The 20,484-nt window shown below is 36.9% G+C and overlaps 1 protein-coding gene across 1 annotated transcript in view; it reads right to left on the minus strand.

Moving 5' to 3' along the window:
- Positions 1 to 11,184: 11,184 nt before the first annotated feature.
- The window catches only part of SLC9A3 (solute carrier family 9 member A3), a 50,250-nt gene continuing 40,950 nt past the window's right edge, over positions 11,185 to 20,484 (minus strand). The window contains exons 10-16 of the mRNA XM_053983020.1: positions 20,242 to 20,371; positions 16,319 to 16,434; positions 15,578 to 15,707; positions 14,893 to 15,069; positions 14,228 to 14,303; positions 12,742 to 12,855; positions 11,185 to 11,432 (exon numbers count right to left, since the gene is read on the minus strand). Coding sequence (XP_053838995.1) covers positions 11,185 to 11,432; positions 12,742 to 12,855; positions 14,228 to 14,303; positions 14,893 to 15,069; positions 15,578 to 15,707; positions 16,319 to 16,434; positions 20,242 to 20,371 — 991 coding nt within the window. The remainder of the gene's footprint in view (positions 11,433 to 12,741; positions 12,856 to 14,227; positions 14,304 to 14,892; positions 15,070 to 15,577; positions 15,708 to 16,318; positions 16,435 to 20,241; positions 20,372 to 20,484) is intronic.

The raw sequence follows: 20,484 nt of genomic DNA on the forward strand, positions 1-20,484 counted from the left end.
ATAATGACAATGAGGATGTGGAACTAGGTTAATTATTTGCAGAAAAGCCTAAGTATTAATTTCTTTACATAATCTAGATGTAGGTAGTTTCTTAATGCATAACTGCTTCCTATGCATAAGGTACATAAGAACATGAATGTAACATGAAGTGGACTCAGAGCCCAGGTGGGTCAGGTGAATGCTTGAAATGTGCCACTATTTCCTCATTAGGTATGGCAGAAATGTAGTCAAGAGACTGTATTCTCTCATGACAGGTATTTAAGTTGATAATTTGCACAAAGTAGTTCTGGGTGTCCAGTCTTTTTTTTTTTTTTTTCCTTTTCTGATCCTGCTGTACAAAGGTTCCTACAAACTGTCACAACATCTGATTTGCTGGTCGATGGCTATTCAAACTCATTATTCCATTCCTGCAAACTAGTAGTGTTGCTAACAGCTATAGAAAGGTATTAGGAATCCTAGTGAAATCTAGAAAAAAGGGCCTATTGGTCACACTCAGTTGCTCCCAGAAAAGTAACTGCTTATCTCTTTATATATTTACCAAATGTATACCAAAAGTACCATTACCTTCCTTCATAATAGATTTTCTTTTCTTCTAGGCCTGTCCAGATTGTATCCAGATCCAACACAGCAGGACAAATTAATTCAGATTTCTTGTCAGGTGGGAATCACCAAATGATTTGGAAATTCTTGAAGATATTAATTACATGTTTCAAGGTATGGGGAGGGTAAAAGAGGGGAAGACAGCCACCTGTTCGTTTTCCACCTTATGAAATTAGTTGTTGTTGTGGTTTGACATGGAAGTGAATTTTTTCCAGGAAGTTGGGTCAAACCAATCAGTGGTCAGGTTTGGATATTGGCACCTGAAGTGACCACTGAAAGTATGGACACGCCTCTGAGAACACAGGGGGTTAAAAGCAAGAACTCCCAGGAGAACTCTCTCTTTTGGTTCCGGTTGTCAGAGAGTGCAGACCTCCCCTGCCCAGCCATGGGCTGGGTTGGGGAGGGGAAGCCACGCGGCCTTGTCCAGGTAGGCCGAGGGGCTGAGGGTCTGGAACCGAGCCAGCTCCTGTGGACGGAAGGGTGGAGAGAAGTGGAGATGCCTTTGTCCCCCCCACCCCCCCCAAGAGGGAAAGAGACAGAGAGCCTGGCGGCACCTGGAAATTTGCCGGCAGAGGAGAAGGAGAAGGGGGGGGAAATGTCCAGCGTGGGAGGCGGAACACCGGACCGAGATATCAGCCATCCAGGGAGTCTGAACGTTTAACCCTTTCCAAGAAATGAGGGCTTTTTAAAAGTATTACTCCTCCTTGATTTGTAGTGGAAGAGAGATAGTCCGGGACTTGAGATGTTAGAAGAAGAAATATTTAGGTGAGAGGAGATGATGAAGTAGCTTCTGGCTGGACTTTTCTTGTTAGCCATGGACTGAACCAAAATCTCCTGCAATAGAGACTGCATTTTAGGGGGATGCAGTGGTGACCCAGGGAGACCTGTTTCAGCTTCGAACAGCACAAGAATGGCGAGAAACGAAGAAAGCTGAAGAGGGAATGGTGATACCCTCTGTCTTCGGGAAGAAGATGAGTCCTGTTTTTGGACCCCTCGGCCCCAGGGGAAAATGGGGGGGACTGTAGTCCCAGGATGAGAAACTGAACTGTTGTATTTTGGGTCCGGGGCAAAGCATCCTTAAAGGAGCCCTATGAGCAGTCTGTCCATGCACGGTGGTGAGAGCACTGTGACATGGAATGGAGAGTGTCACACTGGCAGATTTTTTTTTTTTCCGGGCGGTTGCCATGTGTGACAGGGAAACACAGGGGGGCAGCTGTGTTTCCTGGGGGGTCTGTGGTGCAAGAGAGACTTCTCTCTCCCTTGATAGTTTAAGTATAGATTACCTGAAGGGTGGTAATTTGATCAAGAATCCCGGGTGATGTTTCATGGCTGGGTGTTTTTGGAATTGGGAGGAGGAGGGGTGGTTTAAAAGGTCTTCATCCTGGATTTAGTTTATGTGTTTTCTGTATTAGTAGTAGTTTAATAAAGTTTTTTTTTCCTTTGTTATTAAGCTTGGGCCTGCTCTGCTCTGTTCCTGATAACATCTCACAGCATTTATTTAGAAAAGGTGCATTTTCATGGGGACGCTGGCATTGCGCCAGTGTCCAACCATGACAGTTGTCTAGAAGGGCAGTGCTTGCATGGGAAGATATATCATAGGTTAAACTATCTCTGTACTCCTGTCTATTTCATGTTAGAATTAAGTATCATTCTATTAAGCAGAATCATGAGCAAAAACAGTTTCTGGTAATTTCAAAATTGCCATTTAAAAAAAAGTCTACATTTTTTACTGTGCAAGCCTCAGTAAAGAAGAACTAAAGAAAACGTTAAAGAAATAAAGCATTCACAACACAAGGTTGTCCCCTAATGATTTGTATAAGAATTAGAATTTCTTTAAAAAGTGTATTTGTTCCAAAGCAAAAAGGAATTATGCAATGTAAAAATTGTTTAAGAGCAGTAAAAAGATTTGCAGTACTGGAAAAAAGTATTATCTTCTGTCCAAATTAGGTCCACTTTTGTATCCATATGGTAATCGTTATGTATAATCTCAATATTTTGCTTACTCTTGTATAAAGGCTGTTTTACTTCAACTGTTTCTTCAGCATGCTTACATCTATTGTTAGACCGTTCTCATGCCCATGTAGCCAAAAAATCTATTTTACAATGTTCCAGAAAGGTTACCTATCCCATGTGGTTCAGCAATCACTCCAATGATGAATCTAACACAGATCTTCTTCCATTGACACTTTTGGGTGTTGTTTTTGTCCTGTGAAATATATTTCTACAGCAGACCTACCTGTGTTATGGCATGAGACTTTACAATCATCCTCCACTTGATGCTTTCCAACATATCTATGTCTCAAACATTTTTTAGCCTAGCATCGTGGCCTCATTCTTCAGTTATAGGACAAGAGGAAACATGAGGCTGCAGATTGGAAGTTTAGATTGAATAATTAGAAAAATTTCTTCATTTAAAGGGTTGACAAGCACTGAAAGGGACTGCGCAGGGAAGTGTTTGAGTCATCATCTGTGGAGGTATTTAAAAGACCTGGACGTGTGATTAGGAACATGGTTTAGTAGTGGGCTTGAAACTGTTAGATTAACAGTGGGAATCATTGATCTTAAGGTTCTTCTCTAACCTAAATGATTCTATGATTCTGAATGTCTAAATAGCTTCATTATGTTAAGAAATATAGGCAGTGTTCAGGGGATTAAATTTAGGGTTGTACATTATCTGTCAGCTTGATCTGGCTTTTAAACTTGTCAAAGAAGTAGGAGTTTGTTGGACTGATGTTATAAACAGTATTACTGAAACTCTTATCTAAAAGGCTAATTGACTAAATTATAATTGCCATTTTTGTAATGACTAAACTATAATTGCCATTTTTGAAATTATGCTGTTACTCTTTATGCATGTCAAGTGATGGATAGAATTCATCAATTTTTAGCAGAAACCAGTTTGGTGCAGGTAACGCTATTTATCTTGAGAATCCCAGCAACTCAAAAAGTACTTTTTATCACACACAAAACCTAAGCAGGTGGAAACAGAACTTTTTTTCCCCCCAGAAACTACAATGAAACTGTTAGATTATGAAACACAAAGTTCATCTTCACACACACAGAGGAGCACAGAGAGACAGTAATAGTCAGGAAACCCTTACAACTGAAGAAGAGAAGCTGGGGCACTCTAATCTGGCTTCTTCCAGGGCTGCCACAGGAGGACAAGCAGCCTCATTGCCTGTGTGGTGAAAGCCATTGAGGTCAGTCAAGTGGATTTGCTCTCTGTATCAGCTTACAGACCAAGGAGGGTTACTGCCTATGGGATACATCTTGGGATTCTGCAAGGTATTGTATAAGATGCTTTGAATAGGAAGCAAAGACAGGGAAAGGAGGAAATTAAGCTAGTTTTGAGGGTGAACAACTCTAAGGAGATAGAGAGATTATGGTATTTAGGGGATTGGTTGCATGTGAACAGGTTGATGGTCAGTCTGCTCATCTGGTCATGCCCTTCAATTGGTTACTGCATTCTATCCTATCTTATCAAAATCCATTTCTATTTCCTAGGTGAAACTCTTTCTACTCTATACAGAAATGTTCTGAGCCAGTCAGTATGGGATGATCACAAGTTGTGTAATCATCCTGGTGTTTCTTGTACCTTCCTGCAGTCACTAGATAAATGAGTTTTATGTCCTTGTTAAAACTTCTATGAATTATTTTTCTTGCATCTTGGTTTGTAGATCCAGGATTATTTGTGACTATGTTATTTGACATTTCTACTGCTTTTACACTGAAGGAAATATTAGTATTAAGATGTCAGCTAAAATTGCACATTATAGAGTTATCCTTTGAAAATATGTATGTGTGGGTAGGAATTAAGCATTGGTTATTAGGCAGGTGATATAGGTGTGTTTTTCACCTTTCTATGTTATCTTCCTTTGAGGTCAGTTTTACCCATTTCTGTTTTCATTGTTTCTATTGTGAGTATTCACATGCACATACTTAGCCCACATAAGGTTTCTCCCCATTATTAGCTACTCACACCTTAGCAGCACTAAAGTGATCCTTCTGCTTCAGACTTTCTTCATTTTTTCAGTCATGAGTACAGTTACTCTGTCTTCCAGGATCCCTTTTCTACATGCACATGTGTGCTTCCTGAAAGCACTGCAGTATTCAGTGATGGGGCTGAAAAGCCTCTTCCCTTGTTGATAACACTTGGGGCATTATGCTTTAAAATAAACTATAAATACCTCCTAGAGCCAGTAGGTTTTTGTGTTTATCACTTAGCTTTCCTGAAACTTTGCTGTAGCTGATGAAATAATTTTCTAAGACTGGTCAGAACTTTGCTTCTAGGATGTTGAATTGCCCCGATCCAGGTGCACAATAATAATAATGATGTGTCATATGTCCTTTATGTAAAATTTAAATTATAAATCATTGTTATGATTACATCTCTATATATAACTTGAGAAAATATGCGCCTTTATGCTCTATGGATGAAAATACTGGCTTATAAAGCCAATTGGAATTCTGTCATTGACTACAGTGGGGCTAGAACTCTACAAAAAGTGTTACAGGTGTCAGAATGACCCTCAGGAAATCTACCAGTTTTGTTGCTGCTTTTAATGATTTGTGTTTTATAAATGACATGAATTATCAGCTGCACTCTGTTGTCCTTTTTAACTTTGATTTGGGAGCAGAAATACATACTTCTTAGAAGTCTTGAATGCAAAATCTTTTCTAAGTGTAATAAATAAACTATTTTCTAAATCACTTACCAAAGCAGTGTGATTCCACCAAAGTGATGCAATTTATTGCCAAACTTCTCATTCTGATATACTATTAAAACATTTCTATAAAGACATTAGCAGAACAACTTGACTTGTTTAAAAAGATATGAAGTAAGTTGACACCTTTTGGAAAGTACACACAAGTATCTCCAAACAACAGCACTCTAAAGAGTGATGATTTAAGGCACATGATTGTTTTGCAACTTTGTTACATAAATGTCTGACTAAACCATGTATTTGTAAAACATAATTTCATATATTTCAATAAGTAGGTTCACAGCTCAGGGAGACAGAATTCATCTCAATGCAAGCAACACTTCTGGGTTTTTTTAACATTGCTAGACCATAGTGCAGCATAATAAACACTATTAAAAAGAAATTTATTCACGGAACAACATATTTAGAAGGAACATAAAATATTTCTCCATTTCACATTTTTGCAAGAAGGTAGTCCATAGTTATTTATTAAATAAATAGCATCTGTGGAATGCCAGGCTTTCCTTTTTCTGACAGAGCATGTCACAAAAAAAATTTAGAGACAGAGTTTTCAGGGAAGTAAGAACTGAATTGGCCTCATCAGAGGTGAATGAATTGTCAGCTGATCATTCCAATCTAATAAACCAGGCCAAAAATAGCTGATACTTACAGCCATATCGTCAGCAGCTCTGAATTTATATTGCTGTGATAGAAATTAGTGGTCCTTGACTGATTAAAGCGTGCTGAAGAAGTAACCAAACACTTTCACCCACTGGTACACATACTACAGGAAATATGAATGTACAATGAAAGAGTATGCAAAAAAAGAAAAAAGTATGACAAATTATCAACTGTTATAACTTGTTTTTTTGTATCTACCCTGGTAGAGAGTGGGAGTGTCTATTTATCAATTGCCTGTGATTAAAAAAGGAATTATATTCCACTATTATGAGTATTATGAGCTATGGGATCAGTCATGGTCCTGTTATATATCTACGCCAATTACTAATATACTTTTTCCAATTATAATATATAGAATGGCATTAATATGCTCTACTTCATCAAAATAGTATGTTTACATATACTCAGTTTCACAAAAATGGTATTTATATAATTGAATTTTAACAAGACTACCTCTGGGTGATGAAGCTTTCCAGTTAGGGACAATGATTGAATCATTGCCCATGATGACAGACAAACAGGCAGCTGCTTGTGGGTTGATACCAAAAGAACCACTTCTCTCTGAGTCTAGTCTCTAGAGGTGTGCGTTTTATATCTGTCTAGGTTTGTATATGGTATTTGCCATCACATCTCTGCAATTTGCACCAGCCTAACATACAGATTTCGGATACAGGACAAAGATAGAAAAAGGATATGGGCATGAGTTTTCACACATTGCTCCACTCTTCTTGGGTGTCAGGGTAAATCTCAGTTTTGATATCTGACACAGAATCATCTCAAACCCATTCAAAATCTGGATAGGTAGAGTGAAACAATAATTAATTTCTATAGATAAAGTAAAATTTACCACATAAAGGCCCTGTCCAGGATCCAGTCTTAAACAATTCAGATACCTCCCTGAAGGTGACAGCTCATTTACAAATGTTTTACATTGATTTACATTAAATACAAAGTAGGAACACATTAGGACCACAGATGTGGCTAATCACTTTCCTTCTATTAATGTCATAGAACCTTTTTGATTTATATCACTGAAGATTTCAAGCCAAAATTTCAAGACTTGAATCATCCAAGGCAAAAAGGCCAGAGGACTATACACAGGCATGCCGTATTATACATCTATGAGAGGTCTCAGAGTTTTCACTTTTATTTAGTCTTCATCTGAATTGGCTTTCACTGATGTCTCTATCTGTCTTGAAGGTGATGTAGATCTAATTCATATGCAGTAAGTGTCTAGTGCAATCATAACTATCATTTGACAGAAAACCATATACAAAAATAAAGGACATTCCTCATACAAGTAGGTATATACATGAACAGTAGCCAAACTGCCTCTGTACAATACTTTGAACCATCAGCATCCTGAGTCTTTTTGGCACTTAAACCATGTGGCAAAATGCAGAACACCATCTGAGAGACGACTATCTTGATCAGGTATTGAAAATGATACATAAATTAACATGATAATCTAACAGTATTTGGAAGGTATCTTCCAAAGCAGCAGTAAAAATGACAAATATTTACACTTCTGTCTGAGTGAGGCTATTTAAAATAGAGCAGCTTGATTAAGAATATGAAATGCATTGCTTCTGACCACGCAAAGTAAAATTCTGAGCTAATCCTGGATGTTCTTTCATTCCAGTGCTACCGAGTTGAGGCAGTGAAGATGAAGGAAGGAAATGGCCCTCCTGGAGTACTTGATAAAATTTCAAGATTCCAGGACTTTTCTCTCCCTGGAAAGTTTTACGCGAGAGTCAGTATTCCACAATTACTCAGTGACATGAATATCCAAGGATAATATTTTTCTGTAGCTTGCACTTATAAAAGGCACTGATCCATTTCAATCAGAGTAGACTTAGCAGGGAAAAGGTTAACCATTGGCTTCTTCTACTTTAAATTCATATAGCATAAATGCTTAATTCCATTACTGAAGCAGCAAATGCAGCCTATTCCTTTAAATGTATTTATGGCATAATGGCATAATAAACCATCTCCATGTCAAAAAACTCAAGGATTTACCATTTGAAAAGATTATTGGTTTAGCCCTCCCAAAACAATAGATTATTTGTAACAGTCTACGTGAAAAAATAATGAGTCATAATTTCCTCTCACTATGCACCCTTTCATTATGAATAAGAACTAAAAAATGTAAGTGCAGCAGAAAAGCTCAAGTGTTTCTGACATCACAGGACCCTACTCCCTTTCCATCTGAAGCCATCCTAGAGCAGATCCTCTGAACCAAAAAGTTGCTGTCTATTTTTACAAAAGCCCTTTGTTCATCTTCTTCTTTCAATTAAGTCCTTGCTCACAACTGTGTTTCCTCCTGTTCCAAGGTATGTGGCGGGACATGGCAAGATGCTGGAAGAGATGCCAGCTTCTGAAGCTTAGGGTGATGCAGAGGTTTTGGCCTGTGGAAAGAACGTCGGCTTTGTGCACGTCTGGCTGCAGCAGACCTGTAATTCCCTTCTATATCAAGCAACATTTTCTTCTCTTGGGGCTCCTTCATGTAAGAGTCTTCCAGCCCTTCAAACATAAGCAGAGTATTCTCTTCTTGTGAATTCTCTGACTTGAAGCTAACTTCAGAACAATAACCTGAGTTTACTGTCTCTTTGTTATTCATATCTGTACCTGATTCCCAGAAGAGATCAGGTACATTTGGGTCACATGAAGCAATGTACTCAGAGACAGTAGAAAGAGATATATTCCCTCTGTTTTCCAATGAAGAATAGTTTTGCGTCCAAGGCATTTGAAGGCAAGAGGGGAAGAAGTGGAGGGGATTCACTGAAACACTTCCATTTTGGTTTAGTTGATCATCTGAAGAGGAGTATTCTGTCATTTCAACATTGTGGTCCATATCACCTAGAGAGCACAATTAAATAGAAACACTTGTTTTCTATTTGTATACAGTTTATCTGTTAGTATGCTGGCTATTGGGCTTTGCTTTTGGCTATTTTTATGTAAGTCTTACAAAAGTGAATGGTTAAAGATTGTTTTTTTTTTTTCCCCCTGAAGAACTCTTTGCTGTATCCAATTCTATCTTGGACAACCTGAAGTGAATTGATTAAACTTCTTATCCTTGCTGAATGTCAGGCAAAACTTAGCTCAGTGTTTAGATGAACAACTACCTGTTTCAGATAGTTAGGAGATGGAGCCATTGTCTGGTCACTAAGGTGTATCTTGAAACAGTCCTGATTCTCAGCAAGGAAATATTTCAGAGATTTTTGAAACAAATTGTACTCTTTCAATTGAGTAGCAGAGGGTTTGACTCCAGGGAATCAATCTCTTATTGATCAGAACCTATGATCAGTTTTCTGTATACATTAGGTGTGTAGAGAAACTTAACATTTCCACTCTTGGCTTCCAGTTTCCATTGTTTTTTAAAACCTTTTAATTGAAATTTTAATATCATTCTCCTATTGGGAGTATTTTATTAAGGAGATCATTCAGAGGACTGTTTCAGACAGTAATAAAGGCGTATGCTTATTAGATTGGGAAATCTAACTTTGCAAAACACTTATTAAGAAACACAGTCATCAAAAATCCAGTGATTTTGACATATCAAAGATACCCACAAATGAACTTACACATACCATTTCCTAATAATAACGTGAATTATAAATACAGTAATTAAATGGAGGAAAAGAACAATGGCTTGCAAGAAAATGTTCTGCAGGTCATATGTCAATATTCTGTGACAATGTTCTCAGTGGGGAAGAAAAAGTGAAGAGAATTTCAATGTGGATAAGTGTCAAGGTGAAATTTTCCTTTTGGAATGCTGCTCATTGTTCACACTTTTAATCAGGATATTGGACTGTAATTCACAGTCATTTAACTAATGCAGTGTTTATTGTAAATTATAATTTAAAAATAAACAAAGATGCACTATTAAGAAACTCAGTACTGAAACCAAACACAGACCTACAAGCCACTCCAGTAAAGAAAGTGATGTGCTTCCTCTAATTACCCTTGGACTAGCACATCTTCTGAAGGGACAGAAGCCAGAACAGAAGAGAAATGGAACTACCTTTTCTACTTCTTCTTAAGAGGTTGTGAAATTCTTCTTATGTCAAAATTAGCAGTATTCATTCTTAGCCTGAGGTATTTGTCTGAACAAAGTTTCATCAACCAGCTACAGAATATATTCAGCTTACTTTTTTTGTTGATGCACAGAGGACACTCTGTGACATGTATTTGTGACCATGGATTCCACAAAAGTATATTCACGATGACACGGACTTGTGCATTTCATTGCACAATCCCTGAAGTGCCCAGTGTTCTCTTCAATTACAACTGAACTGTGGACCCGACCCACCTCGTTAGAAGCACTACCTGACTTGATTATAAAGATGAAAGCTGATTTTATGGTGTGGAAAATTTCCATGCAGCAGAAGTTAAAGGGCAATTGGGACATTAAATTAAACCCAGAGTCAATTTAATTTTAAGCCTCTAACACATTAGAAGCAACAAGGTATTTGTTGCATCAGACAGCCAAGGCTTTTCTAGTTTCAAAATAAGGTATGGATTAAGGTAAATTCATAGTTTAAGGATAAAGCCCTAAATAGAAATCTGCTTCTCCACGATTCCGTTGTATAATTATCCCCACAAGGAGACTCTGATGCATTTCAGTAAATATAATTAATTTAAAACCTCTTTCTTATGTAATTTAATGGTACATCAGTAGTGTCACTTAATAGTTGCATTGTACCAGTGTGGCATTTTTTCTTCCTGGACACTGGATAAATAATCTGGAAAAATGTTCACAAGTAACTCAAGGCTTCTTAGCAAGAGAGTAAAAAAATTTTATTCCTTTTAGGGAATTCTGTTACCAATTTTATCATTTAGGACTGACTAACCAGGAAACCTGAAGCATTTTGAAAATGTATGCCTAATATTCTGGTACTTGGAATACTATATTCTTGGCATTTAATATATTGAAGTGAAAACAAAGAGAATGACCCTTATCTGCTGTAAAAGTAGCAAGGCATTGGACCCCAAATAGCTGAACAGCTCTTCTGCAGAAGGAAAACAGAAAGGTGCTTTGTTAATTAAGTCAGAGGGAAATAAAAGATGTTTAGTTGTACAAAGAAATCAGGAAAGAAAGACATTTTCTGAAAGAAGAAAAAACAGAAGAATAAGTTTGCTTCTCAGGATTGATAAGAAGTCTGGTTAAAAAATAAATGTGATAATATCTTTTAAAATATTACATATGTGTTGATTCTGGGAGAAAAGATCTGGGTCGGTCCTCTGGGCCATCTGCTAGCAGGAAGGAATCTGTTGATTTATTGCTGAGCCGGATTGGAGTGAGTCGTCTGAAGTTGTCTGGAGAATATGGGAGCTGCACTCGGGCCCTTTGTGATGGTACCACAGTGTCTTCACCAGATAACCATGGTGAGAACTTCATGTAGATGCTTTGGTCATCATCAGCTGAAAATACTGGGTTATCAATTCCTAAAAAAAATTTCACGAGTGACAAATAAAAGTAATCAAAATAATTTCTTGATAATACAGCAAGATGCTTTATAAAAGGAGAAAAAAATGGGCTGATACACTGGTATGTGTGTGACTAAGTCAATACACAGACCATTACATATAACCACATATACCTTGGTTATAGCTAGATATATACTGGATTTCAATAAAGAGAAAAATTGCTTGTCACATTAGATTTGCAATTATGTTAGGGATATCTTGAGACAAAAAATAAAATGAATAAAATAAATAATCAGTCCACAAGTGGTAAGCAAGAGAAAAAAAAAAGAGCACAACATAAAATAACTGCAAAAAATTCAAATAAAATACATAAAAAAGTAATAAGATATGGAAAAGAAGTGCAAAAACCCCCCAACTTCACAACTCCATAAACAGATGAGTGTGAGGTAGCTATGGCAGGCCACAAAACAGTCAAAAGTAAGATACAGGAGCTTGTTCATAGAGTTATCAAGTTTGACAAGCTTTTACATAAACATTTTGCATCTTGCCATCCACTTATTTCTAGGTGTCTTTATACATACTCAGACATAGAATTTATCATGAAACAGTGTCATGCATAAACTGCATTTAAGGATGTCTGCCACAAAAGTATGGAAGTATGGACACAAGTGTTTTTCTTCACTGTAGGTACCAATTACACATGAAGCAAACAGTGGCATGCTGAAAAAATTTAAACAGAGAAGGGCTTCCAGTCTAATATTTTGGAGTCTTTCAGGGCTGGAAATCAAGGGCATTAAGTGCTCCAGAAATGCTACAATCTGTCCTTTTCAGTGACTTCTATATAAGCCTGAAAGGATCTGAAGGGATTGTGAAAATAAAAGTAGAAATCTTGCCTGAAATAAGAAGAACAAAATTTATCACAATGAAGTTGCAATGCAAGAGAAAAACAATTCCAGGGGGTTAGTACTGGTCTTATGAGATAAGACAATTCTAAAATAACATTTCCTGCTGCTAGACATAATTACTGGCTTTAAAACTGGCTTTAAAGGTGGTCATGTTCACAACTGCTGTCAGTTTCAAATGTGATGTTCTCCATACCTCCAGATGTCCAAAAATCTATATTTTCAGACTGAACACATAAAATCACTCAATAAAAAACCAAACCAAACCAAACCAAACCAAACCAAACCAAACCAAACCAAACCAATTAAAACAAAAAACCCCACCCATGCTAAGTCATCAGCATTTCTAGTACATTTTGTTATATTTGAGGAAAAAAAGATCTTTGTAGGTAATAAATATTTTTGTAGGTAATAAATATTTTTACCAGCAGGAGCATCTGTGAAATTTTGTTTTGTCACATTAGCCAGGAAATCAACTCCTTTGCCTAGATGTAAAGTCTCATAATCATTATTTTCTTCTGATTCAGAAAACTCCAAATCTAGAGGGAAAGAAAAAAAAATTAATTTCATTAGAGACTTGTATCAGTTCTGATAGAAAATGCTATTTCCTGCTGGTTTGATGCTGTCATGGTTATCAAAAATACATCTTTAACAAGGACTTTCATCACTTGACACAGGTCAGCATTAGTATAATGACTAGTTTCAAACCTAATGAGGTCATTGCTGCTTTTACTGCAGTAGAATAAGTTTTGCAATAGTTGCTAAACGACTTGCTAAGTCTGTCTTCCAACTAAACTTTTTTGGTGTTAAGTAGATGATGACATCACTATGCAGAGTTCTTTAATAAGACAATATTGAATGACCTACTCATGAATATTTGGAAGGCTCTTCCCAAGCAAAATAGTTCTAGAATATTACACTTGGGGAGCCAACCTGTACTGCTCCTCTCAGTCAAATAAAAATAACACTCAGTAAATAATTCAAAGAAGGTACATAACGAAAAATGTATTTATTTTCTTGGAGGCACTGAGAAAAGATAAATCCCTCTCTATTTTACTTGAGGTGTGTTTGAGATCAAGGAGTTACAGGAATAAACAGAGGGAAGAACACAAATCAAAGTTAGTTCAGTGGCTTTTAACCACATTTCAGTTTTGAAGTGATGTGTATTATTTTATAATTGTATAACAAACATGTTAGCACCCATCACATCTTGCCATGCCTGACACCAGTGCCAAAAAAATGGCTAAAACAGGAAAGAATTTTGGGCTTTATATGCAAAACCAGCTTTTGCTAGGGATAGTCCCCAGGCTGGTCAGCTTCCAGTTACACTTCCAAGCCTGAGCCATGTGATAGATATGTTCATAGAGGGTGGAGCAGTGCTGGAACTGATCTCTGACTATGTGTTCCTTCCAAAGCTACGCCTTCCTTGAGTTATATCATGCTTGCTTAGCCTTAGCTCTGATTCAGACCCTTCTAAAACAGTGGACTTTAACTCAGATAAGAATGCAATCTCAGCTACTTAATTTTATATGGCTGATGTTTTAGGCAGACATATCCTGCTGTGATGAAAATGTTAGCAGCTCTATGTACCTTATCCAAACAGAAGCTGAAATTTCATTTATATTGTAGCCACTGCATTGTTTTGCTTACAGAATATAAATGTGATATTTTTAAAATGTGAGCAAAAAGGCCAACTAAAATTTTGTTTGTCATCCAGATTCCTAAAAAAACAGGTTCTAAACACTATATTTAAGCATGAAGCAGATCACCACTCCAAGTTTTGAACTATGACTAGAAGTTCCTTTTTACTTTCAGATTTGCTATGGCATATCATAAAATCTTTTCGTGATGCTTACTGGCAATATAGCTAGTAAAATTCAGTCAATGAAAACAGTCTAAGAGTCTTTTTACCTTTTTCCTTCAAAGCAAAATCTTGTACTGGATTTTCTGAAGGAATGTTTCCATTTGGTATGACACTGCTATTTCTCTGAAAAGAAAGCAAAAAATGACCAAAAATACTAATGTCATCAGATAGCAATGGCAGTGACAACCTTTGAAATTATGAGTTCAGCAGAATAAGCCTAAAATCCATTGTATTCTTTGTTTGAGACTCAATACGGATGCCACTGATTTCCCACCTACACTTGAAGTGTGTACAGACAGGGTAAAGAAAGAAACTTTGGCTCTTTCTATACTGTGTGTTCTCTCTTAGTTTCACACAAATTTGGTTGAATGCTCCATGCTATCCTGCTACCTCTATCCTGCAAAATCTCCCCACAGTAGTAGTACTCCCCACAGTAGTAACATGATTCAGAGTCTGTTGTTTTTCAAGTGATCAGAAATCTCTCACTCAGAAGAAGAGTCCCAAAGCATAGAGAAGTGCAGAATGTGAGAAGAAGCCCCTTGAGTTACCTCCTAGTTTTATCTCTTCTTGCTTAGGTCCTCTAAATTCATGAAGTTCTATAGGACAGAGATAAGTGCAGGACACAGGACCCTTCAGAATCCTCCCTACCCTTCCCACCCATTAGTTTGTATAATAGGTGGCTACATCTGGGTCCCTGTGAAAGTATTTTTACCCTTTTTTGGCCCCGGTCTCGTTTGTGGATTTTATTGAGCTTCTTGGAATTGTTTATTCCTAGTTTGGTACTCTTGAAAGATTCTAAGCGCTTCCTCATTGTCCTATGGAAAATCTCCTTGTCTTGTTTGTCATCTTCACTGTGTATGATCTCATGTCGACTGTACAGGTGTTTGTGCTGTGGCCAGGAAGGGAAGACAATATTCATTTACTTAGAAATACAGGTGAAAGCCCTGAATCAATGCGTTCAATCAGTGTAATGAAAATGTAAACAACTCTGTAAGAAAGAATGAACTAAAGACTAGCCTGAAGACATTAATGAAACTCCCATTTTTCTTTTTTCTTTATGAAACAGGTCCAGGATTATTAAGTGTGTAAGAGTGGACTGTTATTCAAAGTAAGTTTCTCCCCTGTAAGTGTCTGAATCCCTTCAGTTGATACACTTCATTTAATCCTGATTAGAACCTTTGCTGTCCACAGTTCTGCATTCCACTGGCCCATTTCAAAGGCACTAGTTTTTAAAATGCCATGTTCTTAAATGAGACATCATACAAAGAGCCTATCTTCCTCAAGGGTGCGGATTTTGCAGTTGATTCTTTCCTTTTGAGTTTCACTCGCAAGTTTGGTTCCTATTTCCTCTTAGTTTTAGATTAGAAAACAGTCCAATGCTAGCCTCTTGCTCTCACCTCCTGCCTGGGTTTATACAGGTACTGCTGTAGAGTGTGATGAGCGAGGGTATCTTCTGTGTCCCGGATACTTTTCCTTCTCTGCTCTAAAGCTTGCATGTCAAGGCAAACTGGTCCTGCTTTTTCTCTCCTGAAGAAAAACACAAACAGTGGTTTTTGAAATCAGTGATTACTGAAAAGGAAGAAAAAACAGGAAGACGAGGAATGAAAAGGAGAAAACAAGATGAAGTTAAAAAAAAAAAAAAAAAGAAGAGGAAGAACTGGCTAAATGACAAAGACTGAGTAAATGCCTAATGGGAAATGTGAAAAGGTCATTGTTTTTTGTCTTTCAGGGGGATGTAGCATTAATTAACTTCACAGTTTACATGACACATAGTCTGTTCAGTAACAGATTCATCAAAAAGTTAAGGAAGGGGCAATTTTTTTCCTTGCCGCTCTCCTTACTTTTTCTGGACCAAACACAGAAATAACATCTAGCCCCGTATATAACAGTTGGTGAACCAAAGGCAAATGAAACAACTTTAATGTGGATGTCTGCATCATCTTACCAGTCTTTACTGGAAAAAACTGTGTGTAAAATATGACATTATAAATCCATACATACCCATTTTCTGTGGGAGAAAATATTAATTAAAGTTCAAAAAAGCAGTGACTGAAGCCCCTGTAATTTGCATTGTTCAATTTTTTTAGCAGTGTTTCATTTTCCTCTCATATACCACCCTGTCAGTCCACTTTACTTACAATAAATAAGAGACAGAGCTTTCCACAGTGCTTGGGAGCGGAGTGCTGAAATCCACATTTACCATGTTGTCTGTACTTGGAGAACGTATAAATGCCAGTGAACCTCTACGTTCTCCCTGGTCATGGAAAGAAACAAGACATATTGCAGCTGTAAAAACCTAGGAAAAAATGCTTTTCAGAATACAGATAATTTGTGAGACTGTATTTATGCAAATGACACAAGAAGCATGGGAGGAGTTGTATCTAGGTAACACATAAAAACCATTATTAGGTTTTATGGTTTCTTTACGTTGAGTGACATTATCCCAACAAACAAAGCAAAGAGAAAATCTATTCCACTCTTAGAAACTGATTTTGAAGAAGTGAATGAATTCCCATGCCTCGGTAGATTTGCAATTTTATTTTGTACAATGCTGCAAGCCAAGAGCAGAGGAACATACATAAGGATGTTTATGTTTCAACACATCAACACATTATCATTAGCATTTTCAAAGACACAACATTAAGTTTTCTGTTCTCTACCAGACTGGAAGCAGCAAATATTAAGTGGTGGTAGAAGTCTACAAGACTATTAAAAAGAGTTTATGGCATGACAAGATGAGATATTGAAGAGATGAGAATTTCTTTCAGTTTTAAAACTGATGTCACAAAAGTGGACTACTGGAAAAGCTCAGTTTATGTCTTGATATTTTTCCATACACTTTAAGTAATCTCTTGTTTAGCTAAAATATATCTCTTGGGTGACATTGTGGTTACACAGGCTGAAAACATCTATGGTTTTGAATCACAGTGGAGAGAAATCACATAGCAGGTCTCTAGATTTTAAGCAGTAATAATCAAGAAAAATCACCTCACTTGCAGAACAGTGATTTTATCTACATTTCTCCAACTTTAACTGTACTGTGTTCCCTTTACATTTTCATATTCATGGAGCAAACAAAAAAAATATTTTCTTTTGATGTGGTAACCCACATACGTATCGCGGTATGTGGATTACCAATGGCATTAAGAAATACACTGTGGCCTCTACAGGCAGAAAACTTGAGATTAATAACATCGAATTCTGGAAGAACATTGTCCCATCCATTCTTTTAAGTGAATCTGACTTTCTTTTTAAATCAAGTTTAGTGTTTCATACATACATCATACCATATAATCAGTGAAGGTATTTTGACCAGAACAAGTTATGAACCATGAGTATTTTAAATCACTTCCCTTCAGTTGCTCTGGGTTATTTTCATTTTTCTTGGCTTAAGTTCTCCCCTCTCAACTGTAAGAAATTTACTTAGATAGGTGCTGAACTCTTTCAATTCTTACTTATTATATAGATGCACCACAGCAGCACAGTTGAACAAAGAAAAAGCTATAAAATAATTTTTAAACTCCTCAGTTTCTTGCAAGTAAGAAGAGAGTGAGTAGCTGGGGGAGGCAAGTCTTTACTTGTCTGTGGTAGTCTGTTATTTTACAGTTGGTTCTTCTGTAGTAGGTTTTAATATTCCTTGTTATAAGTTGGTAATGATTCAGTCTCTGTACCCCATTTGGCTTCCCTAATGGTTCAGTCCTGAGTTGTTTGCCACAGTTTTCCCCACCAAAATGTATGTCAATCCACATGTCGATCCACCTGTATATCTCCCTTGTTCCCTTGTCTTACCCCTGTCTGTCAAAGATATCACACTCCTTTGGTTCTGGAGAGTTGTCCTTCATCCCTTCCTCAAAGCAGAATTGGGTTGTAAGGTTTGCTCCCTCCCCATGTTGGCTTCTATTGGGGAGACTTTACCCTGCACCCCTCCCCTAATGCCCTCCTATTGGTCAACGGTTGTGTCCTCCCCATGTTCCCCCCATTCCTACAAGTCTTCAGGTTCAGATTGGGTTCACTTGCTTTGCCCTGACTTCGACATTAAATGTTTGGAGATTCAGACAAGTGTCCCTCCCTTATTCCTTTGCCTTGGTTTCCTCCTGCCCTGTGCCTCTGCTGTGCCACCCACGCTGCAGCAATCACCGCCACCTGCAACAGTCTCGGCAGAGACTCAGGGGCGGCCATGCGCATGTCTGCCCTGCGGCCACAAGCGGGACAGCGAGCTGGCGAACCTCCATCCTGTGGCCGCCAAGAGCCAGGCGCATTTGTCCTGGAAGAAATAACTTCAATTTCAATGTCAGCTTGTAATTCATAGATATTTAGTTCAAAGATATATTTGCAAAGTGAAGTTTTCTTTTAATACATTATTTGATACATGTATCATTGAAGAAAATATTAAAGTGAGAAAGGTGAAATTACTTTAGGATTCACAACTTAAAATTAATTTCTGCTGGAAGAAAATATCTTGCAAAACTTCTGTAGAACTTGGAGAACTTTCAGTTTCTTTTTCTATTATTATCAGATCAGTAGACATTTGCCGAACTGGCAAATTGGCAAAAATTTTCTGCAAGGAACAATATGCACAAATAGGATTTGGACTAAGGTAACAAAAAGCAGCTCCGTTGTGTTTCATCTCCTAAAAAATTATTAGTCGAATTTTTAGAAATCTGTCTTTACTATATGGGATCAAAGACATTATTGGATAAAAATTCTGACTCTAAATCTGCATGCATTAGTGATCTATAAAGCCCTATGCAACTGTTAAAGAGAAAAAACACTATAATGAATCTACTGAACAGATTCAGCAATGAATCTGAACATGAGCTTCATGGTCATCCACCTCAAAGTCATTATCCAACTTTCTTCCTCTGAGGTGTAACCCACAAAGAATCACAAGAAAGAAAATTAGTTCTTGAGCTCAGATGGTCTAAAAACCAAATGGATAATTTACAAAATCTCAAAAGGAAGAATTTGCTTGTCTTGTTGAACTATTCTCCATCTTCCATACTAACATAATTTCTGAATTTCATCTTGTTTTCTCAGTTCAATCTCCAAAATCATATGTTTCATTTGAAGATGACTGCCTGGCTGTAGCTCATTAAAAAAAAAAAAAAAAAAAAGAGCTTAGCAGTAGTAGTAGTATCAATGATAGTAATAGTTTTTACTTAAATTAAAATAATTAACTGATATATCACCTAACTGTGAAAATTAATTCAATTGAAAATCATGGGCATGGATAGATGATAATTTCAAAGACCACTTTTAAAAATATTCCATTTAAAACTATTCTTTACACTGTATCAATACTGCACTTTTGTGACTGTTTGAACTGAGGTGACTAGTTTCATACTGAAGATTAGGAACTCTTACGCAATTGGGCAACATTGCCGTAGTACTCCTGCAGAAGGTCAGAAACTTTCTTCAAATCTCCTTCACAAGCTTCTGTTGCAAGTCTTAAATTTCCCTAACTTCACAATTCTTTGATTGCAATTGATATTTGTAGTATATTTTGCCCTAATTACTGAATCGTGGGTGTTATGATTCCATTGAATTAAAGTTACACTTTTTTTTTTTTTTTTTTTCTTTTGTGCATGTTACAGTGATCTGGCAGATTGAGATTAGCAGTCCCACTCTTTGGCCACATATGCATATCATTTGGAAGTGAGCTTCTTCAAATCAAATTTGTCATCACATGGAACCACTATCCTGCAGGAGCCAGACCCTGCTGACACATTTAGAAAGATAACACCCCTCCAGAATTACAGTATTTTTTTCATATAATAAATACAGAAATAAAGATATTCAGTAAAATGCAACAGAAATGTACACTGAAGTAAGTACAATATACTAACATTTGGTGATCAGGCACAATATTGAGAATTACAGCTTCTCAAACCAGCAATACTGGCACTCAAAACACATAAAAAATAAATAAAAGCAAAGTGGAAATAGAAATAGTTTTCATTTAGGCATCTTCTGCAATAGATCACTTTTAGGTCATAGTACAAATTCAAAAAAAACAAATTCCAAATGACACTATAATATGTCAACAAGTGTTCATAAGTACCTCAGCCACATAGCTAATTGCATCCTTCAAGTTGAGTTCATGGAAAACATTAAGGATTTGGTCCCTTGATTTTTGAGCAGACCTTCTCATCAGTATTTTTCTGAGGTATTTCCTATCAAAATTGGACCACCTGATAATTTAAACAAACTGTGTTAATGGCAACAAGCAATTTTAGTTTCAAAGCATTTTTAATTTAGCATAAATTATATTTTTTTAGCTAAACACTTTGAAAAAAAGGGTGAA

The sequence above is a fragment of the Vidua macroura genome, chromosome 1 (genome assembly GCF_024509145.1).
Source record: "Vidua macroura isolate BioBank_ID:100142 chromosome 1, ASM2450914v1, whole genome shotgun sequence".
Taxonomy (NCBI): domain Eukaryota; kingdom Metazoa; phylum Chordata; class Aves; order Passeriformes; family Viduidae; genus Vidua; species Vidua macroura.